Below are 12,500 nucleotides of genomic sequence, written 5' to 3' on the forward strand. Positions count from 1 at the left end.
AAAAATTGCAGGCTAACCAACTGCAAATAGCAGACCAACTAGTCAGCCTTAAAAAAACAAAAAGACTTGCACATCATTGTACACATTACACATCACTATAGCCCAGGTGTATTTTCCCGTCTGTGTTTGTGTCAGTTCCCCTTCCGGGCACCGCTCCTTCAGGGAAGCGTAACAGCATTAAGGATGGATATTACTGGAAAAAGATGTGATGCCGACTTCAAACTCCTAATCTAATTTTGGAATGAGACCAGTTTGTTCTGTAGGGAGAGAGAGAGAGAGAGAGAGAGACAGCGAGACACGAAGAGACGGGAAATTAAAAAAAAAAATAATAATAAAAAGATAAAAGTAGCTGTGGTCTGGATGGGAAGGTCAAACCAGATTTTTTCAAGAGTTCCTGGATAAAATAATCTGTCTGTTTTTTTCCTCGTATCGCTGTGTCTGCTCGTCTGGTCGACAGCTGACGACACGCAGAGAGACAGATGGAGGGAAGACTGAGAGAGAGACGGGGGGTAGAGGAAACAGATGAAAACGGGAAGATCAAAGAGAAAGATAAAACCGGTTCATTCAAACTGTGCAGCGTTTCCTGCTTTGGTTCAGTTGGTTTGTCCAGGTGAGAGCTGCCTCACCTGAGCCCTGAACATGTCTCGGTCAGTCAGTCAGTCAGTCCACGTGTTCTTCACTGTCCGGACACCAGAGAAGAAGACAAAGATGTGGGATTTAATGTAAACGTTACAGCTTCATTTACATTAATAGTACAGTTGTCCCTCGCGATAACGCGGTTCACCTTTCGCGGCCTCGCAGTTTCGCGGATTTTTTTTTGTGCAATTTTGCATGCTTTTTAAAAATTTTTTTTATTTTACTGGACTTATTTTTCTACGAAGGTTTGAACTTTGAGAGTTTAAACAAGAGAGAAAAGTGAGAAAATGATAATGCCTGTCTGAGAAAGTGTGTAGTGAGGGGTTTTACAGCCTTAAAACATCTATAATAATTGTAAAAAAATAATGCTGACTACTTTGTGGATTTCGCCTGTTGCGGGTTATTTTTAGAACGTAACTCCCACGATTAACGAGGGACCACTGTATATTATTATTATCACATTATTAAGTACCAGGTTTATATCGTCAGAGATGCATCGATTCGCATTTTCTGGTAACAGCAACCAGTAATTTTCTGTTTGATCTGTTTGTTGTTTTGTTATTGATGTGAGAACTTATAGCATTCTAAATCTGAAGAGGACAATAAATGTGAATGTTTAAGACACACGCGTTCACTGTCAAGTCTGTACGCTCCGAGATCGGATGTGGCTCACATTTGGATCCGATCAGCCGGACCGCATGCCGAGGTGGCCTGGCTCGCTTTGAGTTCAGATCTCAGTGAGGTGTGGACAGCATGTGGGCACAATCTGGACGATTTATCAATATATATATAGTGGAATATAATCAATCACTGTCCAATCAGGCAGGTCACATACGCAGACTCAGCTGAGTTTTGATTTGGCACATCCCATCACAAAAGTAACATCGAAAAGACTGGTGTAACCACGACCTTAGACGGCCTCGTCAGCCCTTTTTGGAATGACGTCTGATTACATTTTCACAGTGACTTTATCCAGCTGTCACTGCATTCTGTGCATTCAGATCAGGCAGATATTGGCAGTGAAATAGCTTTTCAGACCGATACTATAATTGTTTTTTTTAAACCTGACATCAGCTGACATTGATATTGGCCAGAGAGAAGGAAGCAGCGTGAAGGAGATGACAACACATGACTGTCATGACAGCAGAGAAAAAGAGAAGTGAGGAAGAGAAATGAGCCAGCAGGGAGCGATGAAGGCCGAGCGAGCGACAGAAACTTTCAAAGAAGAGGAAAGATTAAAGCCTGGAGAGAGAGACAGACAGATTAATGACAGCAGGGATGTGAGGGCACAGAAACACTGAATACAAATGTCTAGCAAATGTTATTTTAAGAATAGAGCGTTTTTGACAGCAATGTGTTTTGCATTGAGTTTATTTTGAGCCGATTCTCTCGCCAGCTATTCTTAGTCTACCTCCACTGGTTTTCAGCCCAGAATGAGTAATTTTAGTCCAGACTCAGACAGATGTATGAATACAGCCCTGAGAAAAGCAGGCCAGTCTGGGCCCTGACCCGCAGGTCAGCAAGTCTGAATCAGGGGTTTTCCTCACTGATTTAATGCCGCAGTGCTGCTTCAGAGTCATTGTAGTTTTAAAATCACATCCTGTCCGTGTTTTGCTGCCATTTATGGTCATACATCATGTCTGTAATTAACTTTTTCACTCACCAGCCAATGACGGGCAAATGAAATAGAGTTACAGTACATTACTCATTACAGTAAAGTGCCACTGTGCCTATTTTAGCACCATTGTATGCACAGGGTCATGTGCTATGAGGCCATTTAAAACGTGAAAAACATTAGAATGGATCAAGCATGTAATTTATCATGAAATGCAGCCGAACCCACTTCAACCAATGTTTGTTTTCAAGTTAGGACTCTTAATTCTTCAGTTTCCCCCTAAGTGTTTCGAGTGTTCATGTTGCAGCGATGTGCCGCTGTTAAAACAAAGCAGGATTATGGAAGAACAAAACATGGCTGCAGTGAGTGACAGTTTGCCTAATGTTTTGGAATAGCTCTGGCATTTTAACTAGTTTGGCCTTTAGTTATAAACAGCACGTCAGAATAAATATTTGCAGAAAAAAAATGTCTGCATAAAAAAAAAAAAAAAAAAAAAAAAAATCCTCCCAGGTCTAAAAGTAGCCCTGCTCTACTTTGCTGCTTTTTTTTTTTTCGGTGGGGGCGTTTTGGCCTTTTGTGTGCATTCACAGAGCAGTGCCTGTAATGTCTGTAGGAAGCTGGAGGCAGGAAGGTGTACTGGTTATAAAGAGCATCCTGAAACCAGGAGGTCACGTCTTCAGTCTCCACCGCACAAGAATGTAGGGAATCTGCTGGTTTTGTTGTCGCTCCGGGTTAACCCTTTGAAACATGAGCAAATTCCCTTGGATTCTTTATAATGCTTGGGAAAACAGATTATGAGCAAATTAGCAAGAAATGAGCCACAAATTGAGAAGAAATTAGTGAAAGATTGTAAGAAAATGAACAAATAATGAGTAAAAGAAATACAAGAAAACTATTTATAATAATTATAAATATATGTTAAACATTAAATTATGTTTAAAATCCCTAAAATTGCCACAAATCGAAAGGGTTAACTGGCCTTCAGTAAACACAACACAGAGACATGAGAGATGCTTCAAGTCTGTTTGTAAGAGCATCAGCCCAAACTAAATGTGAATGTTGTGGAGAAAAGCTTTGCTGCTTTGTTTTGGCTCGCTGACCTTTAGGATAATGGCAAGAAGACAAAAACATTTACAGGGAAAAATGTCTCTTTACAATAACAGAAGCTGATCGCAGGCCTAAAAGTAGCCCAGCTTTATGTGGCTCTGTTTGTTTTGGGGGAATTGGCCTTTAGTGCGATGGCATCTAGAAAGTACTAATTGTGGAAAAACGGGGCCGAGCGAGAGGCCGAGCGTCCCGTCTAGAAACAGTCACAGGTTCAGTCGTGTGTCTTGTCAACAAGACACTGAATTCCTAAATGACTCCCTCCATGCCAAACCCTCCAGTCAGCTCGCTGTGGTAAACATGCGGCTATATTTGTCTTTATCTGGATATCAGTCACCATCATCCTCCTCCTCATCCTCCTCACCAGTCAGGGAAACAGCAGACAGGATCTTTCCATTCCCACATGATGGAAACTTTCCACAACATCCCGGGTGAGGTGGAGGCTGGTTCTCATGGAAATGGGACTGTGAGCGTGTTGTGATAAAGAGTCTGCAGATCTGCAGCTCAGATACTCATCAGGCCTTCACACACACTCACACTCTGTGTCTTAAAAACTGCAGCTGACGTGCTTACTGAAACCATTTTTTTAAATGATTATAAAAGCATTTTTAACTAAACTTCAATTTGAATTAAAGATGATGAATGTTTTTTGCATTGTTGATTAAGCTGCTGATTTTTTTTTTTTTTTCAATCAATCCTTGAGTGACAGTGTGAAAAATAATGGGAAGTGACCAAAGCCAAAACTGCTGTCTGCAAATGTATGTTAGTCTGACCAGCAGCCAAAAAAAAAAAGAAAAAAAAAAAAAAAGTCTTCTTAGCATCTTGGTGAAGCTGGAATCAGACAGTGTTTAGCATCTTTAAAAAAATTAAAAAATAATTAATCCGTTATCAAAATTAATCGATGAATTTTCTGCCAATTGACTAATCAGTTGATGAATGAAATACTGCAGCACTAAATGTTTATTTGCCTCACAACAGAATTAACTACGACTAAGCTGTCCATGCAAATTTAGAGGTCTGGGTAGGCAATGGAAGTCAGATTCATTCATTCATTCATTCATTCATGTATGTCAGGGTTTAGACATAGGGAACACCTTCCCGTCTCCAGTAGGGGGCAGCCTGCAGCGGCACCTGTGAGAGTTTGGCTGCAGTGAGTCTGCCTCTTTGCCCGGCTCTGACCATATTTGTCTTTGTCTGAGCGCTAACCACCACCACCATCATCTTCATCCTCATCCTCCTCCTCCTCCTCATTATCAGCCCGGGAAACAGCATACCGGATCCTTCTCTTTCCATTCCCACACAATCGGAAACATTCCACGGGGCTCTGGAATGCCGTGGAATGGCCGTTCCCATGGACATGGAATGCCCAGAAGCTTCCGTCACGTGAGCGGCGACCTCGTCCGGCCGGAGCGCGACCGGTTTACATCAGCACCTGAGACGGTCCCGACTCCTGGGACCACTGATATTTATAACCTTCTGTTCATCCGGGGCTCTTTGTAAACAATGTAAACGATGCTGCGGCAGACAGGTGCAACCACACGCCCTCCTCTATCGTTGGCTCTACTAAAAGGAAAAAAAAAAAATCCACAAATATCTCCAGATTGTTTGATATCATCACTTCTCTTCATCCCAGGAGTCATCTGAATAACAGCTTGTCGGGCCGCAACTTTTATTTTTGTGAATAATCATTTCATCTATCTGAACATGGTCATAAAATTGGGTCTTTATGTCAACCGGCAGACAAAAAAATCCCCAAAAGTTTCATTTTCTAATGAAAACAAATAACAAAAGTCACTGATTCTTGGGAATTTGGATAAAATAGCATTTTTCTTAGTGGGACATGATTTATCCAAATTCTCAAGAATCAGTGAAGTACATCTGAGCATTTCTGCAGCTGCAGTCAACAGGAGTTTGGTATTTTTTTTTCCTGGATAAATGTCTAAATCATTAATCCATTCATCGCATCATTCCATTGCCAGAGTTTTAATCGATTAATATTGTGCCGTTCGCCACCCCCAGAGAAGTTGGTTCTCTCTTAGGTGAGGGAACAGAGAGTGTGCACTGAGTTACCTGGCCCTCGCCTGTCACCTCGTCTGTGATTGCTCAGAGGATCAAAGAGCACATCACCGGTACCTGACTTTAGACAGTGTCATGAAGTCTAGGTGGATTTTCCTTTTTGTAAAGGTGTCGTTCTAGACATGGCAACCCAAAGCAGATTTTTTTTTAAGCAGTACTCCTTTACCTTCAGCCTGCGCTTACTTTACAAGATCAGAGCTTGAAATGTGTGTCTGTGTGTGTGTGAATTGTGTTTTTGTGTGGAATTCTCCTTTAAAATCGTTTTGAGTTGAGGGACAAACAGAAGCAGAACATCGTGTTAAAAGATGAAGCTGTAAACGGTTGCATAAGGACACTTGGCTGAGCGAGTTCTCACATCTAACCAGAGGCTTCCAGATGTTCACACACACACACGCGCGCGCACACACACACACACACACACACACACACACACACACATCCAGTGCCCTAAAACATCTGCTTTAAAACCTTGTTAAGAGGACTGAAGATTCACAGTAGCAGGCTGGTCTGTGTCTGTGTGTGTGTGTGTCTCAGTCAGTTTGTGTGTAAACTGCTGAGATGAAGGTCTCACACACGCACACACACACACACACACACACTTACCCTCCCCCTCTGTAGTGATAACAGTGATTTAAACTCCAAGTGTGTGGAATCACCCAGGTCGCCCAAAAACCCTAACAGATGGTGTGTGTGTGTGTGTGTGTCTTTATCTCAGTAAGCATATGTGTGTGTGTCTGTGTGTGTGTGTGTGTGTGTGTGTGTGTGTGTGTGTGTGTGTGTTTGTAGTTGTGTAACAGTTTTGCATCTCAGCAGAAGGTCTTAGTGTTCTGGTGCCCTGCCGGGGGCTTGTGGCTCAAATCTGCTTTGGATGTATTTGTGTGCATGTGTGTGTGTGTGTGTGTGTGTGTGTGTGTGAGTTGGACAGAGACTGAAAGTGTGTGTGAGTGTTTTGAAGTATGTGTGTGATGTGCCTTTATGTAAGTGCCCTATATGTGTGTGTATGTAAGAGCATGCTGTATGTATACATGCGGTTTTAGTTAGTCCAGATGTGTGTGTGTGTGTGTGTGTGTGTGTGTGTGTGTGTGTGTGTGTGTGTGTGTGTGTGTGTGTGTGTGTGTGTGTGTGTGTCCCACGCTGATGTTAATGATGTTATGTAACTGGACTGATGTTATTGGACTGGTCTGGCTGTGTGTCCTGGTCTGTTGTGTTGGTTCCGGCCCCGGGACCCCCTCAGGACTCGGATGTGAACACAGATTTGGTGTGTGTGTGTGTGTGTGTTGGTTTGTGTTAGTTTGGTGTTTTCTGGGTAAGCCGGCAAAATGACTTTCTTGGAAGTTTAATTGTAAATGCCGATGCTGGTTTGTGTTAAATTAAGACAAAGCAGATGTCAAAGAAATATAAAACACAGAGCTGCAGCCTCTTGGTGCTTCAGTGTGTGTATGACATGTAGATGACATGTAGGGATGGCGAAAATGGAAAATTTTCTTGGTCGCTCACCGGGCCTCATTAATCGGTTTATTTCGGTTAACCGAGGATATTATTTGACTGTCTGTAAAGTTTACAGACAGATGAAAGAATTGCCAAAAAAGTCTTTAACTGGGATAAAGCCAATAAATATCCTTGGTGCCGTGAACTGTCTGCTATTCTTAGTGAGATAGATCAGCAACACATCTTTATTAACGGTCTGCAATGTAATGTTAATTTTGCGATGCATAAGTTATTCCTGGCATACAAAGAAAAATGGGCTAATGATATGTGGTTTAAACCAAAACTCAGAACTTATTGCCAACTAAAAAATGTTTACTGCCCAGAACCATATGCAACCCTTTCCCTGGACAGAAGTAAAAGATCCCTGTGTGCCCAGTTGAGGGCTGGGATTCTCCCCCTGGCATTAGAAACGGGTAGAGTCAATTCCATTCCAGAGGAAGAGAGAACTTGTTCATTATGTAATTTAAAGGTGACAGAAGATGAAATGAATTTTGTGTTCCATTGTCCTCTGTATAATGAAGAGAGGCAGTTTCTTTTTCAAAAAATGCAGTATGTTAAACCTGAGTTGTTTTGGCTAAATGATGAAAGTAAACTAGAATAGTTATTCAGGAAGGATGCATTTGCTTTAGCGAGGTTTATAAAAAATGCATGGTCATTAAGAAAAAAAGAATTATTTGTATGACCTTATTACTTGATTGCTAGGCGTGTTTTTCTGGATATTTGATTTTTGACATCTGATGACTCTGACTATTGTTTGTTTTTCTATGTGGTTGTGTCTTGTAAGCCTTTATGGGCTGGGCACCTGTGTGCATGACACACTAATAAAAATCAATCAATCAATCGACAGTCAAGAACGCGACTGTGTCCGTTCTGTACCACGGATCTCCCCTCAGCAGGCCCAAAACCAATCCAGACATAAGATAATATGGAGCACCGTTCATCCCCAAGTCAAATATTGTACATAGCCTACATGATATCCTACTAACATTATGTAATTTACGCATGCTGCTTACCGTGGTGTAGAAGAAATCTCTCTCTCCTCGTGAAAAATATTGTGTCCAGATTCCTCGATGAGTCTGCTGGGTGGTTTCATGGCTCTTGTTCAAAACTATCCGTGAGCTGAGCTCTGAGCGTGATGATGTAATCCAAGCCTGGCAGAGCGTCCCGTCGCCATGGTTACCGTGTTAAAACTGTATGTGGGTCCACGAGCAACTTCTTTGCTTTCAGGAACAGGTGGAATTTTTTCAATAGAGCGGAAGTTACGGTATTTACAATATGACATGCGCATTTGTGTCGGTGACGACACGTTCGGCCTTAAAATGAACCGACGAGATGATTCGGTTAAAGTTCAAACGGCCACCGGTTAGCATCCCTAGTAGATGACGTGCTCTGCAGCTTCCCCAAACCTTTACAGCGCTGGTGGGAATTAGCAACTTGTGGCAATGTCACAAACAAAAGATGATTTAGCTGTAAAATGTTATCATGTGAGGCAAACAGAAAGTGAATCAGTGGACGATCCCCACCTGTCCCCAGCTGAAAGTGAAACTCAGCCCCCCTCTGAGCTGTGTGCTCTGGGTTGTGTACACACTTTGAATTTGAATGCACGTGTTTCCTCAGCAGGAAATGCAAATGTGCATGTGCAGATGAAGCGTGCGGGTCAGCTCCTGTGCTCAGACTGAACTGCGGCACCTGACTGAGGGCAGCTTTAACCCTCGTGCTGCTGGGTTTCATGTTACAGACACTGTGGTGTGTGTTCTGTTCAGCATGGGTGTTGAGCCTCTTGGGCTTCATAACTGACTGTATACCAATAACCTCTCTGTCTGTCTGTCTGTCTGTCTGTCTGTCTGTCTCTCTCTGTCTGTCTGTCTGTCTGTCTGTCTGTCTGTCTGTCTGTCTGTCTCTCAGGAGTCGTAACCTGTCAGGCGGCTCTCCCAGGCCTCGACTCACCAAGAAGATTCACTTCATCAAGAACATGAGACAGTACGACACACGAGGCAGCAGGTGGGACACACACACACACACACACACACACACTATAATGTTTTACAGCTGTCCCTCACTATAACGCGGTTCACCTTTCGCGGCCTCGCAGTTTCTATGAAGGTTTGAACTTTGAGAGTGTTTAAACAAGAGAGAAAAGTGAGAAAATGTTAATGCCTGTCTGAGAAAAGTGTATAAAGTGTGTAGTGAGGGGTTTTACAGCCTTAAAACATCTAGAATAATTGTAAAAAATAAAGCGGACTACTTCGTGGATTTCGCCTATTGCGGGTTATTTTTAGAACGTGACTCCCGCGATAAACGAGGGACCACTGTAGTCGATATTTAGTAACATCACAGGTTTACGTGACAGTGGAAACAGTGAGTGACTGAGCTGCGATGTTGAAACCAGTGAAACAAAAGAAACATTGTAATGAAAACGTTGCTCACATGTTGTGGCACACAGGTCGCGTCACGTCATCCCGCAGTCTCTCGCTGAATCTCCAAGAGAAAATGTTCAGCATGTCACCACGTGCTGCTCATTCTGACGGAGTGTAACGTTACAGAGGCACAGCGGGGCATGAATTCAAACCGGCTGAATGCAAAGTAGCCCTTCAGAGTTCAAACAGTGACCTTGAAATTTAAAATCCCTGAAAAAAAAAACATTATTTTGGATAATGAGGAGTAGCCCTGTCTGTTTTTGAATTTCCCCCTCTTCACCTGTGTATTTGTGGGATTTGGCAGCTATGAAAGTGTCTCCAGGGGTGATTAATGGGAGCAGATTACCAACTGATTCTGTGTGTGTGTGTGTGTGTGTGTGTGTGTGTGTGTGTGTGTGTGTTTCTCTTAATTAGAAAACAACCAAGTGTGCAGCTTGAAGTCCCAGAAATGGTCAGCAGCACAACTCGCTGCATCCAAACACCTCAGCAATCAATGGCAAAGGAGTTAAACCAAATTTTAGTTGTACAGATTCTTTGTATCCCAAAATGCCCTGCAACTATATTATTTTGTTATATTACTATTCTTAGAAACACACGAGTTGTTTTTTCATTCATCATGTATCACCACAACACCTTGAGTGTGTCCTCTAAGCCTGATAATGATGCTGAATACAATCCTGGCCTGAAAATAAACTGGTTACCTTGAGATTTTCTCCTGAAATGGACCAAAATCAGCCTGAAAAACTGACATTCTCATCCTGATAATGAATTTACACCTACGTCTCATGTACCCGTGCAAATGTCCTGTAATGTGTTTGAGTAAGGCGCCCCCCCCAGCCCCCACCTCGCCGCCCCCCGGCGCTGTCAGATGTGTCGTGACGAATAAATCAGCCAGCAGAAGACAGAAGCATCACGAGTCACGTTTCCATCAGGCCACAGAGCCCCTGCTCTCACTCAGCACAGGGGAGGAGTGTGTGTGTGTGTGTGTGTGTGTGTGTGTGTGTGTGTGTGTGTGTGTGTGTGTCAGTATACACAACAAACAACAACTCCGTGCATCATAATCTCCCCTCCACCGCGACAGAAGCTCAGTTTTCCACACTTGATTGACATGTAGCTGTTTTATTATTTATTATTTATGTAATTTATCATTGTTTACGATAACTATTAATTTGTAACAAATTTGTTTTATACATTAAAACAAATGAATGTAACAAAGCCACATGTTTCATGACTGCGAAACCTACCTGCAACTTTCACAGAGCTTGCTGAGATTTTACCTGCAGTTTTTTCCGTATAAACAGTTTTTATCATTTGAGTGACTGAATACTGTCTTTCAGTTTGATACAGTATCAAGGCTTGATTTTAACGATGAGTAGACCGAATAAGAATAAGCACAGGCTTATGTGCTGCTGCTCATCACAATAAAAGCCTCTTAGCGGGGGTTCCCTGTGTTTAATTTTTACATTTTTTGAAGTTTGAGTTACTGTGTTTGACAAATGTTTTGCTACAAGCGATTCCCTCAGCAAACACACTCTGGAGCTGCTCAGCTGGCCTGCATCCAGCTGCTTCACCAGCACCAGCCGAGCGATCCCACCTCCTTCACAGAGGAGAGACGCACCGTTTACTGCACACAGCCACTGAGAGCGGCCGCCGCCATGAAATAAAGTGTGATTCACATGTTTACGTTGGTGACCTAAAGAGCTTCCCTCTAGCGCCACCATCAGGCCAAAATGTCTGTTTGTACACAACATATCATGAAATCTCATCAGCAGATTGCCATGGGTTAGGGTTTAGGCTCTTGGTGTTGGTGACCTTATGACCTTTCCAACAGTTTCTAGGCAACACATGCGTCACTGTATTTCATATTTTGTCCTTCCAGTTCCAGAAAAAATGACCAACAAGGGACCAATGAGCTTTCCAAGCCCATCATTTTTAAATGAAAAATACAAGCGACCAAGGTTATTATCATTAGCGATGACAAAAACAAAATAATTAACTGAAACTGTATTGTGTGTCTACAAAACTAATTAAACAAAAATAATGAGGACAGTTTCTTTAGCTGTTCCCTTTTAAAATCGTCTGATGTTTTGTAGACTTTTTTTGAAGCTCATCCTTGATAAATACGCCATTTTACAGGCAAGACTAAAATTAACACTGAAATTAATAAAAACTAAATGAAAACTAAGCATTTTCAGAAAATAAAAACCTCATAAGTAACAACTTTGCTTTTAAAACGAATTAAAACAAGGTGTTCAGTTTTGCCTGTTTATGCGCAGTTTTCTAGTCAGATTTATCCACACTAGCTAGTGTCTTTTCCATGAAGTCCAGCAGCCAGAAATACAAAGACAACGTGAAAAAATGGACGTGGCACAAAAGGTCAGTAGCGCCACCTTTTGGACAAAATGCCAGATTTGATATTTCACTTCTATTGGACAGAGTTCTTGCATGAAGTCTGTAATTTTTGGCGACTGCATGACCTTTCCTGTCCCGCCACCTCAGTATTTGGCCTCGGGTTTGACTTGTATTCATCATGTCTCTAAATGCCGGTGAATACACAGGCCGGTGGATTTGTTAATGTTACAGCTACATAAAGAATCCTCTGCTCAAACGACGAGCCCTACCTACCTTCAGCCAAATGTGCAAACCCCATTATCGCCACACCAACTGGGCACCGGCAGCCAAACCTGCATTTACTTTAATAAAAAAAAAAAATAAAAAAAAAACTGCTGTTTTCTGCAGCAGCTTTAATGAGGAGCTGCTCTAAAGCTAATATTCTGCTGCAGTCGCGTGTGTTTCCATGTAGGTTGTGTAACCAGTGGCAGATGTGGCGGATTTGACGCAGTATCTGCCAATATTTTGTGTAACTGTAAAGCTGGTGTGTGTGTGTGTGTGTGTGTGTGTGTGTGTGTGTGTGTGTGTGTGCCTCATGTTTTATTCAGCTAAACCCAAACATGTAACACATGCAGTCTTGTTGGTGCAGGCTTCTCTGACCCGCTCAGGTTTGGGTAGATGTTATTTCTGAGGACGGCCCACGCGGTCAGAGGGTGACTGTCGGTCAGCGGCTGTTTGTCCTTTTTGTTTTTCATGTTAGAAACTCCTGAGAAACTGCACGTCCGCCCACAAATGACAGATTTAAGAAAAAAGAAAAAAAGAAAAAAAAAAGC

General features: G+C 42.4%; 1 protein-coding gene across 1 annotated transcript in view; it reads left to right on the top strand.

Annotated features, from left to right (window-relative positions):
• Positions 1 to 12,500, top strand: part of cables2b (Cdk5 and Abl enzyme substrate 2b) — a 45,144-nt gene that overhangs the window by 13,710 nt on the left and 18,934 nt on the right. Inside the window, exon 2 of the mRNA XM_030055475.1 lies at positions 8,825 to 8,920. Within this exon, the coding sequence (XP_029911335.1) occupies positions 8,825 to 8,920 (96 nt within the window). The remainder of the gene's footprint in view (positions 1 to 8,824; positions 8,921 to 12,500) is intronic.

This window comes from Myripristis murdjan, chromosome 7, assembly GCF_902150065.1.
Source record: "Myripristis murdjan chromosome 7, fMyrMur1.1, whole genome shotgun sequence".
Lineage (NCBI taxonomy): Eukaryota > Metazoa > Chordata > Actinopteri > Holocentriformes > Holocentridae > Myripristis > Myripristis murdjan.